Source organism: Pungitius pungitius, chromosome 10 (assembly GCF_949316345.1).
Source record: "Pungitius pungitius chromosome 10, fPunPun2.1, whole genome shotgun sequence".
Classification (NCBI taxonomy): domain Eukaryota; kingdom Metazoa; phylum Chordata; class Actinopteri; order Perciformes; family Gasterosteidae; genus Pungitius; species Pungitius pungitius.
In genome coordinates this window covers 17,874,493-17,891,670 of record NC_084909.1, presented here as the reverse complement: position 1 = coordinate 17,891,670, position 17,178 = coordinate 17,874,493, and the positions used below count along the sequence as shown (strand labels likewise).

At 45.4% G+C, this 17,178-nt stretch overlaps 1 protein-coding gene across 5 annotated transcripts in view; it reads left to right on the top strand.

Annotated features, from left to right (window-relative positions):
• Positions 1–17,178, top strand: part of nalcn (sodium leak channel, non-selective) — a 54,578-nt gene that overhangs the window by 13,769 nt on the left and 23,631 nt on the right. For all 5 annotated transcript variants that reach the window (XM_037488245.2, XM_037488246.2, XM_037488250.2 and 2 more), the window contains 6 exons: positions 874–960; positions 8,524–8,655; positions 10,505–10,672; positions 14,133–14,324; positions 15,573–15,710; positions 16,558–16,632. In XM_037488245.2, the coding sequence (XP_037344142.1) occupies positions 874–960; positions 8,524–8,655; positions 10,505–10,672; positions 14,133–14,324; positions 15,573–15,710; positions 16,558–16,632 (792 nt within the window). The remainder of the gene's footprint in view (positions 1–873; positions 961–8,523; positions 8,656–10,504; positions 10,673–14,132; positions 14,325–15,572; positions 15,711–16,557; positions 16,633–17,178) is intronic.

Below are 17,178 nucleotides of genomic sequence, written 5' to 3'. Positions count from 1 at the left end.
TTTTCTATCTTGAACTAAATGCAAGATGATGAAAGCAAAGGAATTTGGCACCACGGTGTTGCTAGGCAGTGACGCTGAAACAGAGGATAAGGAAGGTTCAACTGAATGAAAGAGTTTATTGACAAATGAGGCAGGATGATCAAAGGATCTTTTTTTTTTTTTTTTAACTTCAACAACCTTCAAGTTTGGCTCAATTTGATGGATGACGATCTCGCAACTTTTTTCTTATGGATTTAAAAAGATATTCATGCAGAAATGCTGCTCTGTGGCATCAAACACCATTCACAGATTACTGCAACACAGAGTTCAATAGTAATGTAGTAGTTTTTGATTATCCGTGTGTAGGTCATTCTGCTAACTGTCAGGTTAGTCGCTCCTCCATTCCGGTCAAAAATGTATTCCTCACAAAATAAATACCCTAATCCTAATCCTCTATTGCCACTTGCAAATGTTAGCATGCTAAAATGCTAAGTTAGGAAAGAGAAGACGGTGCACGCTGTAACCCACCTGCCAAGTTCACAGGGTTTGACACGAAGGGCACGGCCTTCTTATTGCTAAGATGTTGCGATCATCTTCAAGGAGAAAGACATGTTGGTGAGTGAGCCACCTGTCTGACAGTCTCTGCTGTGGTGCTGGTTTTTATTTATTTTTTATTTCTGTCATTCAGTCCTAAGGCCCTCGTTCTGTTTTCATCATCTCTGCCTTTGCGTGGGTATATCTGTGTGTGTGTGTGATGCCTTCAGCTTTTTTCTGTGGCCACAGATGTTTTGTGAAGATGTAGCCAAAGGGATACTGTGCGTTGGAGTTTTAGCCAGTTCTCTGAACGGTGTGATGTGTGTTTCCGTCCCTCATGCGCTTGTCCTTGTGCCACAGATGTTCCACGAAGACGCTGCTGGGGGCTGGCAGCTCGTCGCCGTGGACGTCAACAAACCACATGGCCGAGCACCCGCCTGCCTCCAGGTAAACACAGTGCAGAATGAATATGCTGCCGCGGGTGTCAAATGTTTAACCCGTGCATAATTGTGTGGAAAAATGACACCCGAACATACATGAATTTAAACTTACCTGCACCATAAAATCTGACTGTAAGCGCTGAGCTTTCTATTATTTAAACCTCTCCCTTGGATGTTGAAACGCTTTCTGTTGATCAGTTGCTCGTTGTGCCTTCAATGGCCTTGTCAAGCGGCTAAATGATGGGATTTTTGAAGGAGGGGAGGCTGGCGTTTGATGTGCCGAGCTCCGCTCACCGCGTCCCTCTGGCGACGGATGCGTCTGTCTTTTTTCTTACTGACGTCGGCGTCGCCTCGTGGTCGCTGTGATCCAAACGGTTGGGCTCTCAATGTAAGCTAAAAGCAGCAGGCGTTGTTCGCGGCTCGGCCTCCCCCCCCGTGGATAGCGGTGCGGTGTAAAAAGTTTGGACCCTCCGCTGTGCGACTGTGTGAGGGAGCTGTCAACGACCCCTTGTGGCGACGACGCTGTGTCTGCAGGAAGGAGGCGCACGCACAAACAGATCGGTCCAAGAAGAAGGGAAAGGAGGAAGAGGAGGAACGAAGAAAGAATGCGGTATTCCCATTCAAGCCGTACGTACCCCCGAGGCCTCGTCATCAGTTGGAGGGCAGATCGAGATAACCGGAGGGGTAAACACGGCCGACGTCCCTCTAAGCCCTGTCCTCTGATGCCGGGAACACAAAAAGGCTTCTTCATCCGTCTTCATCTGCTCAAACCAAAAATAGCGATTACTGCCTTCTTATGCCAGGAGGTGTAAAACAGACTGGCAGGAGCCATTAGGGCCATGCTGAGGCCGACTGAAGCCCACAGCGAGAAACAATGGGACGCCATCTACCTGCACACTTCGTCACCTGACGCATATGTTCAGGTGCATGTTGCTGTTGATTTACCTTTTCCATCCCAGTGACAAAATGCTGCTGTGTGCCTTGCAGTTGTGGAGGGGGGGGGGGGAAGGATTGCAGCCGTTTTTTCATCTTTGAACTTACGGGTTATGTATATTCCGGTGCGGCTGTTTAACTGGCTTTGAAGACCTACGTCCGAAAACGAGACCATCAGAGAGAGACGATTGGCTTTTTCAGTTCTTCATTGTTAATGCTCGTTAGGGGTGCGACAAAGCTGGAACTACGTGCAATTTCATGCACGTACACCTTTGGTCCAGATCCAAGTCTCCACCCACGGCCAGAGGCAGAGCTGTGGCTCCCTGCCCAAACGATGCCCTCCGGGACCCAAGTCCATACACCACCCTGCTAAAGGCCCGGGCCGTACCGCTGGGAGGGGAGACGGGGGAGGGCCAGAACCAGGGCTGGGCACCAGTCAAATTCCACAGGGACCGGAAAAAGGGCCGTAAAAGAACGAACCATGTGGGGGCGGACCACCAGTCACGCGGCTTCTTAGCTGGTCAGAGTGCAGAGCATCTCACACCTCCATCACGTGGAGTGTTTGGGCTCCGGGCAACAGCCCCGACGTCTTGATGGATGGTCTCCCGCGAGAAAGAGAGAGCCTGACGCATAAAAAGCACCGTAAAAAAACAGAGATTCGTTCTTCGTTCTTTGTGTCTCATAGTGGAACCAGTGTTGCACGGAACCTTGGTGGTAATGTCTGCCTGTGATGCACGGTCACAGAGTTGGAGAGAGGTATGCCGATGAAAGGGAGGGGGCAGAGTGGTTTCTCAGTGATGGACCGAAGCTGCAGGTCTTTGTGTTGGAATGGGTGTGTGGACGTAGCTCGGCAGGGACAGACTGTGTTCGTGCGACCTTTAAGTGAAGCACAGCAATTGGTCTGCTGGTGATGCCAGAAATCTATAGAGAAGATTTATTAGTATTTCAGTATTTCATTGCTCTTTTACATTTTTACTCTCATAATGCAATACTTATACTCTGATACTCATCAATTCACACAGGAATCAGGATTCAGGAAACATTTATTACCATAATATGTCAGACATACAAGGAATTTGGCGGTTGGTGCATGACAGCAGACAGTTTCGACAATGAACAACAAGCCAACATAGTGCAAGAGGGATGAAATTAAATATAATAAAATATAATGCTATGGCTTAGAAATCTAAGGCTATGGTTTAGTGTAAAACATAATAAAATATAATGTTATGGGTTAGTAATCTAAGACGGTTTAGAAGATGGTTTAGAGTAAAAAATATAATCAAATATAAAGCTATGGGTAGGTGTCAATCATACTACTTTTCTTCACTGTCCAACACAGAATCCCTTTTGACATTAATATGGGTCCTATTGATATGATCATCAGAGGAATAACAATAATGCATTTGGTTTCATGATGGATGATTTGCGGTTACTGTGTCTTCACGGAGGTGCTGCTCCTGCATATTTAAAGGGATAGTCTCCATGGCAGAACCTATTTAGGCTCCGCACCCCCCTCTTGTGGGAGTACTTGTGGCTCAAATGTTTGCCGTGCTGATTTATAAGTTCCATTCATGTCAGTCACAATACATTGCAAGAATTGAAAACTGCATAAAGTGTTGGATTTGTTGTTGTGACCTTATGTTCGTGTTGAGTGTTCCCCCGTAAGCAGCACCAGCCCCATGCAAGACCTGCAAATACAAGTAATATATGGTGTAGTGATGCATTTGAGTTCTTGGGGTAAAATGTGTGGATTTGGAACAGAATGAACCGGCAGATGGGCTGTGGACTGTACCAGATCGTGCTGCAAGTTGTTTCTCAATGTTTTTTTTATTCAAATATAAATATTCAAATATTCACCCAAACATTTAACAGCCGTCTTTCAAGTTGACTGATAAAAAGTGTGACGTTGAAGTACCTTTGTTGTCATTTAGATTCCTTCCTACTCGATCATGAGGCAAATAATGACCAAGTGGTGTGAAAGCCGAATAGCACTGACGGGAAGACTCGTCATATCACGTCGGATTGATATCCCCCCCCCCCCCCCCCCCTTTCAGTCTTTCTCTACAGCCTCGCTATACCCCATCTTCACGTTGCTTTCTCCCGAGTGGGCAGGTCGGAGTGAAGACAGGCGCGGGGGGAAGTGGGATGTGGGATTCTCTCCTGCTCTGCCTGACGCCGCAGTAATTGGCCGCCAAACGATGCTGAAATGTTTCAAGGGCCGGCTGGTGGGTTCTATCCACACACGGGTCGGCCCCGGCAGCGTCAGTCTCTTGACTGTGAGCCCGTCGAACCGCCCGTCTACGTCCCTCCATCTGTGGCTGTGCGTCTGGTCTCTCTCCGGGTCCCTCGGGCTGCAGCAGTTGGAGATAACATGTAATTGATTAACCACCTGCTCCTTTTGGACGAGAAACGGCAGCTTCCCCTCCTGAAGGCGCAACAAAACAAAATAGCCTTCAAATGAGAGGGCCTTCAGCCCCCACTCGGGACACTTTGATGCGAGCTTAAGCCGGTTTTTCATCTCAATTTGAATTCAGTTTTGGGACCAGGCTGTTACAAATGTATTTAATCCATTTGGGGTTGAGAGAGACCTCAGCTGCTGCTATCTCTTTGCAGCAATGATGGCTACTGGTGCTTATGCGAGCTACCAGTATTATTCTTGTGAGTGCTGCCAAGAGCACACAAGACGCCAGCGCCACACGAGCTGAAGCTGAGGAGTTTTGCTCGAGGAGTTGCAGAGTGTGATGGCCCAAGCCGTTTGGTTTTCTAGTGCAGAGTTCAATATGACAGACCTCGGGGACTGGTGCTCAGAACAGAGCCACATCTCACAGGCAAGTGTACTTGTAAGTGTACATGTATTCGGTTTGCACTCATTGCTTAAGGCTTAATGCCTTGGCGTAATCTTTTATGAAGTCTATTCAAAATTGGGATTTATAAGTTGACATCTATTATCGTTTAGTATGGACTCACCCGTTCTACCAGGCGGCAACCAGCAGATGAAGACTCCTTAGGTTTCAAAAAGAAGTCTGGTTGTTTAGAGACCAATAAGAAAATGACTACTTGTGCCTTGATTTTCAAGTTTAAGTTTATGGTCTGAATCTCTATTTTCAAGTCTTCTTCAATACAGCATGCTGTTCATTTAGTAAATGATGGTCCATTTAGATTAAAGTACAGCACGAAGCGTAGTATACTGTAGGGTTTACTGTGATTGACAGGTTGCTCTGCCACTAGAGCTATACGTTGTCTCTATGTCACTCCTCCACATGCCATTGTTTGCAAAGAAAAATCCTGACCGCAGCATCAATCCAGATAGGTGCTCGGCTCGAGGCTTCAATACGGCAGCCAAAAAAAACCGATGGGTGACATCCTGATAACCCATTCTTAATGATTCTTGTTTAACACCATTAACTATTACCAGACAAGATCAGTGCCTTGCATGCAGTGAGGAGTGGCTGAGGGGCCTGACACGCCGCCCGGCTGCAGAGACACCTCATGCACAAACACATTAAATCCATCATTTATTGCCGGCAGCAGTGTGTTCGCAATACCAGCATCAACAAATTCCCCCGTTCCCCCGTTTGGCAGAGTTTGCGCCACAATGTTTCCAACACCAGTTCTCCAGTAAGTCTGCGCTGCATCAATTGGTTTGGTCTGCCTGGTTTAACTAACACCGATTGTCGGTTGCTTTCATCTTGGTGGTTAGCACTCACTGGGTTTGACTCCCAGCACCTTTCTGTGTGGAGTGGAGGGTTCAACCTGGGTATCTCAGGTTCATTTGCTGGCTCTATATTGCCCTTCGATGTAGTGTGAATGGTTGTCTGTCTCTGTGTCAGCCCTGCAGCTGACCGGCGACCAGTCCAGGGTTGTCTTGCCTGATGTTGCCTGGCATTGACTAAAGGTCGTTGACGTATTCACAAGCAGTATAGAGGAACCAAAGAACTAAAGGTTCAAGGTACTAAGGGATGTTTGTTTGAGTGGGATTTAATAGAGGCTTTACCAAGGCAGGGTATGAAATGACGATGAATGCTAGGTACTAGTACACCAGAAGCATCAGAGGAATGTAGCATGGTCTTTGTGGTAATGAGCAGCTGGTGCACACTCACTGACCCGGTCTAAGCTCTAAACCACTTACTAAACACAGAATAGCATGATTTTTTTTTTCCCGTCCCTCCCTTTTTAATCCCTCCCGTCCCAAGCCAGCAGGTTAATGATTCTCTGGAGCCCTCCTTTCCCCCCTGACCTTGATCTGCCCTCTGGATCTTCCCAGTTGACACCTCTTGTGTCCCACTCACAGACACATGCAATATGTTCAGTGTGGTTCGTGCGGGAGCTACACAAACAGATCTGCAACAGATGTGACTGGCCCTGTGGAATCAACGCTCTTAAAACCTCAACTGTGTCAGATTGTTGTATCGGTCTGGACTGCAATCAGCCAGATGCAATGCAACATATGCTAAAAAGACATAAAAACTCCATTAGGAGTAAGCCAGACTCAGAGGTGGTGGAGCACAGCAGATATTAGTAAGAGTTGGAGGGTGCAGACACGCGGACCATCATGTTTTATTAAGAGCTGCTCTTCCTGGCCAGAGACATGAGTCAGCGCGCTTGCATCAGGCCTTTAATAAGCCAGAGGCTCCCGCTTCGCCAGATCTCCAACTGTCATACTGTTTATGCTGCTCCTGATGAAAAACAAACGTTGCTGCTGATTTCTGTTGAAAAAATGGATCTACAAATATTTTACCTGCTATTGGGTAAATGGTAAATTGCTAATAAAAGCACCTTATTCGTTTAAAGTGTTTGCAAACTAAAGGTTATTGGTTTTTTATGCATATATTATCCCTAGTGCATGCTGCATTTTGGAGATGTACATGGTCATGCCCAGAAGAATATTCTAGGTTGGGCTACCCAATCAATTGAAGCAAACAATCCAAGATGATTTAATGCATAACGGTAGCGGTATCAAAAAGTTTGGGCATTATACCCTCTGGAGCAACATAGGGGCCCATCTTTAAAAAAATAATTAAAAAAATCCACTTTCTCAGTCAGTGAGCGTAACCACTGTGTGGGTAGAGCTGTGCACAATAAGAATACAACCCTATAACCAAAGACCAGCAGCATACATTATTGGTCCGGACTACCAGGTCAGCTTAGATAACGGCAGGAACTCACATTTGCAACAACACTGAATGGAATGTCGTACTCAATATCAAAGTAATGAATACAAAAATGGATGCTACAAAAAAGCCAGGCGAAATAAAACCCCATAAAATCTTGTTTACCCGGCGGTTTAACTTCTCGCCCCCCTCTGCAGTGATTTAAATGTTTACTTCAGGGGCGTGTGGGCACACTGTGACATCACTACTGGGCGGGGCTACAGCCGCCAGAATATTCTACAGTGGAGTAGAAGCATCCTCATCATTCAAAGCAAAGTTAGAATTTTGCTCCCCCACTTTTTCCCTAATAATAATAAAATGTCTGCCAGAGAACCTCTAACTCTCAACGGTGTGGCTGTGGGACAGAACTAAACCCTCACGCAGCCTCAAAGTGAATCTCAAAAGTTTGATTTTGTTTTACACTTTTTTTGCTTTTTCAACTTCAAAGTTCCATCAGATTATTACGTGTATGTGAGGTTCTGTCATTATTGTTCTCTGGTTGCCAATTGTGGATCAGGGTTTTTTGAGTTTGAGGAGTTTGCATTTTTAGTGTATTTGTGTGTAGGAGGGTAGATGGCAGTGGTCCCATTATCCCGGAGCGAATCTGATCTTTACAGCAACGCTTCAAACACTCTTCATCTGCCCTCCGTCTTCCTCGCTTTTTCTTTTCTTCACTTTTTCAATCCTTCCCATTTACACTCTCGCAAGTCTTTTTTTAGGGTGAGCTATTCCACCCACTCTCAAGCTGTTCAATATGCCACACACATGCATATTTTTTTTTGGGGGGGGGGGTTATTTTCCTTCCCGTTCTTTCCCAGTCCCGATTGTTTCCATTATGCGGTGTTGTTGGAGGCGTTCAATGCCCCTGCGATTCCTACGGGAAACAACACACTTTTCTCGGCCCTTTTCCTTTCTGTCTGAATGGGTCTGAATGCGCTCTGATTGAGCCTGGCTGTCTGGGGGGATGTTTCTCCCGTCAACCAAGAAAGGCTTGTGATTGCTTTGAATTGCCTGGAATTTAGCTGCCGGCCCTCTTTTGCCTGTTTACCCCCCCTGTAACATACAGTACACAGTACAGTGTAGTGTATGGTTGGCTGCTCAAAGAGGAAAGAACCCATGTCTCCGACATGTAACCCACATGCGTCCGATCTTATAACACTCCAAGTCATAACAATATTTATCCTGCCTCTGACTATCTGGCCATTTATTCTCATATCGCATCACTCACCAAGGCGTGTAACATACGTGGCAACCAATGACTTTTGATTCTATGCTCTCGATGGATTTAACAACACATGTACATTCAAGGAAAGGCAGAGTGGAGATATCTCATCATCCCTGCTTTGTTAATGTTTCTCACCATCGCTCTTGTTCAGTTATATAATGCTGTACTTTACGAAATAAATGGCCGTCCATTTCCCACTCACCTCTTCCTTCATGTGCAATTCACGCTGATTGCGATTGACGCTGCTCTGTCTCCACAGCAACTGATGCGGTCCTCCGTGTTCCACATGTTCATCCTGAGCATGGTCGCCGTGGACGTCATCGTTGCCGCTAGCAACTATTATAAGGGCGAGAACTACCGCAGACACTATGACGAGTTTTACCTGGCAGAGGTGAGATTCCTTTTTCGTCCTCCATTTAATGCCTTCTATTTGCTCCCAGCTGTCGACCTCCAACCTTCCGATTTTAACATTGACACAACCCCTTCAAGCAAGGCTTTAATTAAAAGCTTTGTTTTAGTTTGTGTGATTAGATAACAGACAATATGAGATTATCTTTTGGTAAAAGCCTGTTGAAGGACACAGACAAAGGGTTGGTGGAGGTCCTTTATTTGGAATACCCTCCATGGTATTGCAGCCCTGTTTAGGTATTCATAGGGATGGAGCGCCTCATGATATTGCTGCTTTTGTGGAGTGTTACAACTGAGGATTTCAGGATACCAGAGAATGTATAGTCCATAATCATCAATATTGAATTATAATTTTTATTAAATGACTTCAGTATGTTTATGTGTTCATGAGTTATTTTTATTAAATGTTTTTGCTTTGAGGTGTACACTGTGCAACACTGCATTGAATGTGTTACCCAGGATGGTGAGATGTCATCGGTATGCAGGCGGTAAAGCGCCAACAAAGAGCGCGAACACCCCTACCGTCCACCTCGTACCCCCCCCCCCCCCCCCCCCACCTCTCCCTCTCCCACACTAACACACACAAAGACACACACAGCTGAAGGGAGGAGATAAGACAAGGGAAGAAAAAAGAAAAATATAACAAAACAGACACAATATTACCCTCCCTCACTCTGTCCACTCATATCATACAGCCATCCATCTGCAGATTTGCTCCAATCTGAAGTAATGCTGTGGAGGGAAAAGGGGAAATGGAGGCATTGGGTTTTGAGCTAAATGCAAAAATTGGAATTCATTGGTGAGGTGCCAATTTCATTCGCTCGATTTGACTGTAGATCCCCCTGCTGAAGACAGCATTCTGACGAGTTACTTAAAGGGGTCCTCCAAAGACTTGGAATGGCACAGAGACAGCTTTCAAACAGAAAGGTATCTTGATCATTAGCCCCTTTGCTTGGTGGTGTTTTTCATTGGTTCCCAAAGACTTTAAATGTCGAAAACTGCATTCCAGTGGTGTACTCTGCTGGATGTACTCGCCTTTCTTATTCACAGTACAGCGGAGTGAGAGGAAGATCGAAGGTCAGCTCATCCATATTAATGACATCCTGCGGCCCAATAGAATGCTGGGCTATTTTCTCTTTCGTGAAGTTTCTGAAGCCGGACAGATTTTCTTAAAAGGCTGCAGGTGGCTGCTGGCAGAGAGCCGTGCGTGCCCTGACGCTCGGGCCTTTTAGTTTTAAGAAGCGCAGACATTGCGATGGAAACAGCACGCTGTGTTGACCCAGTATTGGCTCATAACCCGCATGTTACGGTATGCTATTGGGTCGTTTGAAACGTAGTGAGGGATTATTTGGATACATTTTCTCAGTAGATATAGCTGTCAGTGTTTTAGAAGTATAAAGTACCTTCTGAAATGTACTACTGTAGAAGCGTAGATTTGGGGTTCATGGGTTATCCTTTGAGTCGCGGTGGGAGGAGGAGTTTTTGAGTCGTCCCCATCCAAAATCAGGCAGAGAGGGGGTCCACCCAGGACTAGTCAGCAGTCAATCGCAGGGTCGACACAAAACCATTCACTCTCGCATACCTAAGGGCACGTTTTAGAGTCACCAAACAACCCCCCAAAAGCATGTCTTTGGACTGTAGGAGGACTCACAGAGGTCCTGGATGGGTCTGAACCCAGGACGTCTCTCGTGTGAGGCGACACCACTTACGGGAGGTAGAATTCAGGGGGTACTAGTCATAGAAATGGTCTCTTTTGGGGTGAAGTGTTCCTTAAACCGCCGTGAGAGGGATCTGGGAGTACAAACGATTGCTGTCCCTCCGTCCCACCCCAGGTGGCCTTCACCGTGCTGTTTGACCTGGAGGCTCTTCTGAAAATCTGGTGTCTGGGCTTCACCGGCTACATCAGCTCCTCGCTGCACAAGTTTGAATCTCTGCTGGTGGTGGGCACCACGTTGCACATCTACCCCGACCTCTACCACTCTCAGTTCACCTACTTTCAGGTATGCACACACACACACACACACACACACATTTCTACAGCGTGGACTTGCACAAAAGCATGCTTGTGTCAACAAACATCTTAAATGTGGAACTGAATGATGGTCACTTGGTGTGGAACAGAAGCTGTGAGACATTTGGAGACATTTCTTTCCTGTGACCATGCATTAATCAGCAGGAATCAATCACATCGCTCTTCTGTGTTAAAACCTCTCCACTATTCATTTAAAACGCTTTAAATGTACCGACACCACAAGTGTCCGACCAGAGCGATCTGCTGAAGTGATTTTTCCGTCATGACGCCTTTCGAGGGACATTTGATATACTCAGTGAAAAGAGTGTTTTGCATGAAAATGAGCATTGGTGGGCAGTCAAAATTTCCAAAATGTGCGACAGAGAACTGGAAAATTCCTGATCATTCTGTAAAGCGAAGCAATCATTAGTGAATCATTTCCTCTCTAGAGATGTATCTAGTAGGTGTGGTCTACGGCGTTTTTGTCTATACACTCTGTGTTTGTCTTTACATTTGTATGTTTTTTGTACTATTTTGACTTCCCCGTTTTTCATTGCCTGCGTCCAGACATTTAAATGTGTACCCTCCCCAAGGTTCATGTCAACTGATTTGTCTCGGCACATTGATTTATGAACCAGTTGTTTCTCGATTCAAAAGTCAAAGATCCCATGAGTACCTCTAACAATTAGCCAATCAGCGCTATTAATGGAACTTAAATTATTTAAAACATTTACCTCTAGCATTGTTCTCCGAGCAAAAACGGCAGATCTAATTGTTAGTTTTTACATTACATTGCATGTCACTTAGCTGACGCTTTTATCCAAAGCGACTTACAATTACAACGTGCATTTCAGCCATAAGGATACAATCAAGAAACAAGAAAGTGCAATTTCATCAAATAAGCTGATTTACAACTTGTTATAGTGTTTTTAGTCTGAAGAGGTGTGTCTTTAGTTTGAAGGTGTAGAGGCTCTCTGCGGTTCTGATGTCATCAGAGAGCTGGTTTCTCATCTGGGAGCCACGGCAGCAAAGAGTCGTGATCTCAGTGAGGGAGGAACAAGCAGCTTGATGCAGAGCGGAGTGTGCGGGTTGGGATGGAGGGTTTGACCATGTCCTGGATGTAGACTGGACCCCATCCATTCACAGCATGCTACCTGAGCACCAGTGTTTTGAACTGGATGCAGGCAGCCACTGGTAACCAGTGGTAACCGTCCCTTTGAACTCGCACTATTTCACACACAAACACTGGCACAAACTGCCATCACATCAAATTTTCACAAAGTTTTTGCATTTTTTAAGGCAGACAACTAAATCAACTCTGTATCTTGTGACCCATGTAATGTCTGAGACGGATACGATGGGAAGGAGCTCCTTAAATTGTCTTTAATGTGCCCTTTAGTGCCCTCATCCTGTTTGACTCTCTCCACACATTTGAAATGCTTTTTTTATTTGAAGCAAAGCTTTATGGTGTTTTCTTTTGGCCATATATAACATTACATGTCATTTAGCTAACACTTTTATCCAAAGCGACTTACATTGCATTATAACCCATGCATTACATTTTGCCTGGGAAGCAATTGGGGGTCAGGTGTCTTACTCAGGGACACTTCGACATGACACATGGGGTGGCCGGGATTTGATCCACCAACCTTGTGGCGCCCAGCGCATCACACTACTCCATACGCCACTATCGCCCTGCCATATACTGTATATATAAAAATATATATATAAAAAGCAACTTCGATTGAAGAGCCTTCCTCACTCTAATAAGTGTTGATATTTTAGTAGGTCCCATTTTAAGGAGATGACATTTAGTCTTAAATGATTAACCTTAACGCTGTGTGATGAATCAGAAAAGTTTGCTGTATACAAAGGGAGCAAAAAGTAAAAATCAACGCTTGTTTCAGATTTTTCTTTAATTGTATTAACTTTCAGTCTGAACCAAATGGCAGAATGCCAAAATCACACAGCAGAATGATTCTTTATAACGACGCCTTCAAATTGACAATTCAGGCAGGTGGGGCCTCGTATCATTTTTGGACAATTCAGGCGGGGGTGCACTCGATCCTCTATTCTGGTTATTGGTATCTCGCCAATACAGGTCTAAACGCTCCGGATGGGATATATCCGTGACGGCAACAATGCGACGCGCTGTGCAATTCAATTTCATGCTAAGCATTGCTTTGTCTTGCGAGAGGCTGGAGCCAGAAGCACGCACAGCTGGAGCCTCCATTCTCCGAGTGTGGTTCATAGTCAATCATCGGTAGCAGGCGCACAGTAGTCTTTGTGGGGGAAAAAAACACACACACATTTGAATTCCGCCGTGCGACAGCAGTCTGCTGTTTATTGTGTTTCCTTCTCATGCAGCTGGCCCCGAGCCTGAACACCTCGTACAATTAATTAGTTTGGATTCGACGTAATTGTTTATTGCTCGTCTCATGTCTGCGTGAGTAGTCAAGACATGTTCCTTTTTTTTCTCTCTTGAAACAGTCATTTATGTATTATTTTGCGGTATTTCAGATAAATAAACTAAATAGGTGTGCATAGATGCAAGTGAAGGGCAAGTGAAGGCAATGTTGTACTCACACATCGCTAAGGTTGTAACGCAACGGCTACAACACTGGAACCCGACACACACACACACACACACACACACACACACACCTCTCGGCTTCTTCTCGTTCCCACTACGAGGAGACACCGCGTCCTGCCTTCATCCGGGTTCTCTCAATACAACACACTGGATTGTATTTTTTTTTTAAAGGGGTCAGCACTCTTTTTGCTCTCCGGCTGGCCGTGTGAATTCTTAGAGAAGAAAACATTATTGTGACCGCAAGTAATACAGATTTCTATTACAACCTTTAAAGCCCACTGAATGTCTGCTCCTGAGGAGGCTAATTTGGGTCTGAAGGGGCAATCAAGGCATTTCTTACTGTTTAGTTCTCATGCTTTAGAAGAAAAAAAAGGGAAGGATGTTTATAACCTCATCTCCTCGGTGACCTCTTATGGTTTAACTGTTGTAAAATGGATAGTGTTCATCAGGGTCAGTTTGCTGCAGGATCCTGCAGGACCAGACCGTCTCTTTGATTTGGCTGCGTGTCGAGGGAACGGGATATAGTCCTTCATTTGGATTTGAGCGGGATCGTGAAGAGAAATCTGGGGTTATCCGATCAATAGGCACTTTTCTGGATCCCTGATCGAGGCCACACCAGTATGCATCAGCTTTTTTGGGGTTTGTTGTCACTGCAAGGACTTCTGGGACTGAAACCGTTGATAGAGCACAGTATCACTGCAACATCTCCACTGGGGTCCACATTAATGCAATCAAATGCGTGTTTCCATTTCATAACTATCAATTATTCATTGTAAACCTCCTTTGGAGTACCACCTCTTTGTTCCTCGGTCACAGAAACGGTGCAATGTGTGAATGCTTCCCCCCCCTCCCTCAGGTGCTGCGTGTCGTCCGTTTGATAAAGATCTCCCCGGCTCTGGAGGACTTTGTGTATAAGATATTCGGTCCCGGTAAAAAACTCGGCAGCCTGGTGGTGTTCACAGCCAGCCTCCTCATCGTCATGTCGGCCATCAGCCTGCAGATGTTCTGCTTCGTCGAGGAGCTGGACCGCTTCACCACTTTCCCCCGGGTAAGGAGCCCCTCACAGCTCTGACAGTGATCTGTGTGTACTGGCCTCGTTTCTTGGATGCCTTCTCACATGTGTTCTTTCAGGTAAACTGTGCATAAATGCATCACAACTTGTCATAGCTCAGCACAAATGGGTGATTCATTCAACATGCTGGTTTTAACCAATCAGGACAACTGTCGCTTTTGACCCAACATCGCCTGTGAGACTGTTTTTCATTTCCCGGCATGAAAAGAGACACAGAACACACGTACTTCGGTCAAGTCACTTCTTTGTTTGTTTCTTTGCTCAAACGACAATCTGTTTTTTAAACTTAAGTAACCGAGTTGCTCCTTGTAAAAGTGTAAAGTTATTGTGAAAAGCCTGAGTGCCTATCCGTATATACGTAACACGTTTTTATTTACCACTTTAACTCTCATCTCATCACTCATTTGTGTCTTTTCAATCAGTCATTGCTTTATGCCTGTTTTCATGATAGATTACTTACAAGCACATGAACATCTCTGGTAAGAAGGAGATCTTTTCTGAGAATGCTGGAATGTTCCAATGATTTTCTCCCAGGGAAACATGCAGTTAGAATAAGGGCATATGGGTAGATTTCATATTCACCAAGTAGAGAACTCCTAAACTCCTGCGAGCTGCTCCACAGGGACTCCTCAGACAAGCAGCTGTCGATGATGGGCTGCGCGATGGGGTGGACAGATGTGGCACATCCTTTGATTTCTAAGTGCTCATGAGCCCTTTCTCCTTCGTTAGCCTCATATTTCCTTCTTTTTTCTTTTTTTTTCTTCTCATCACCCCCCCTTCCCAACGTTTCGCCGATCCCGGGAACAGCGTGACGCGGGGGGTCGGTGGGGGGTGGGGGGGGTTTGGCTCGTAAACAGATGCCACTTCCGTGCTCGCTCTCATTTCCTCCCTTCTTCTCCGTCACTGCCCGTGCCTCATGTGCACCACAGACGCACGCCGCATCATGGTTAATGATGTTTGGCCGTCTTCCCCCTACAGGCAACAACCTGTTGCCGGGTTTATCTTCAGCTGCAGCAGTGACGTGGGAGCAGCTTGGAGGGGGTGGGTGGGGCTGGCTGGCTATCTGGAGGTGAGAGGCTAAGGAGGAGTCGCAGGTGGAGGTGCCAGGGATCCGGGATATTTGCCCTCCTGTGATGAGAAGCGTGTTTAAAGATGTCAGCTCCTTGCTCGCCTCCCTCCGTCCTTCCTCTCCGGCCTCTTATTGCTGTGCTTTTCTCCATCCAGGCTTTCATGTCCATGTTCCAGATCCTAACCCAGGAGGGCTGGGTCGACGTCATGGACCAGACCCTGGTGGCTGTAGGTCACATGTGGGCTCCCGTAGTAGCTATTTACTTCATCCTCTACCATCTGTTTGCTACCCTGGTGAGGAACTCACTGCGCTGTTTCCAGTGTGCGCGTCGAATGAGTCAAGAGAGATGCACTTCAGTGCCGTGTTCCGTTCAAACTCACGCTAGTCACATTATTCCGGTCAGTAAAAGCAGGGTTGGTAAAGAATAAGTGGCCAAACGGATACATGAATGGGTTTCTCGATGCATCCAATCAGCTCCCTCCGTCAGAGAGCTCCCATTGATACATCTAATCACAGTTAATCAGACGTGCAGGCGTGAGAAGGGCTGACATTTGGCCGGTTTGGCCTCTAATGTGGGTGGCGTCCAGACAGACGTTCTGAGGATGACTCACGCTTCAGCCCCAGACGGACAGGATGTCCTCCAGAGGAGAACAGGCCACAAATGCAATTACTTACGCACACTTTGTACTTTTGAAGATGAAGCTCTTATATCAATAATCCAATGGGAGATAATGACATTTACATTTTGCGATGTGTTCACACACTGAGGAGAGATCAAGTCAAAGTTTACCAGGTATACCAATATAATATACATTTTGTGAGGCATTACAAATGGTTTAATAGGTTTAATAGTTGCAGGAAATCCAATCCAATGCATTTAGGTTAAAAAACAACGATTTCCAACTTTTTTTAAAAGGGGCTCAATTTGATATTCAGAGCATTGATATAACAGCAAGCAAGTATTAGCTGAGTGAAGATTAAGTCGAGTAACGTCTTCCTGAGCAGACCATGGGTTCTGTTAGCCATCGCTGTGTAGAGGGCTGTTGAGGGGCTATAGAAATGCTATCAGTCTTTTTCCACTTTGGAATGTGGTCACACACAGCGTTGTGTTCTAATGCACTTTCTTTTGTTGCTTTTTAGATTTTGCTCAGTCTTTTTGTGGCTGTCATCTTGGACAACCTTGAGCTGGATGAAGACTTAAAGAAGCTTAAACAGGTAAGAAACCAATTATTCTAGAAGTAAAATGCTCATGTTCAGATTCGTTAGGGGAAGTATTCACTCGGGAATTGGAACCATTCATTTATTTGCACAGTAATAAAATTCCTAATAAGACGAGTGGGGCACTAATAAATTAATACCATGTGTCACACACACACACATGACACACAATACTAATTGTCCTCTATAAACACATTCTACATCCATATAAACAATCTGAGACACTCTGGTCAATACAGTTGGTTTCCTAGTTGTGAGTGACCCACTATTTAAATATTTTATACATGTATTGCTTTTTATTCAACTGCTCTGTGATCACTTTGACATTTCTGCCTTTGTTTGGCAGCTCGGTAAGAACCGCCGTTTTTGTCGAAGCAGTTTGAGTTCCTGCAGCTCTGACTGCGTGTTTTATCCCGTAGACGTGGGAGCGCATCATTCCTTTTAAGTTGGAATGGTTTGACTGATTTTGAATAATTTCCTTTTTTTTTAGTAATGACAGAAGGAAGTGACACATTGTGAGAGATTAAAGCTATTATGTAGTCT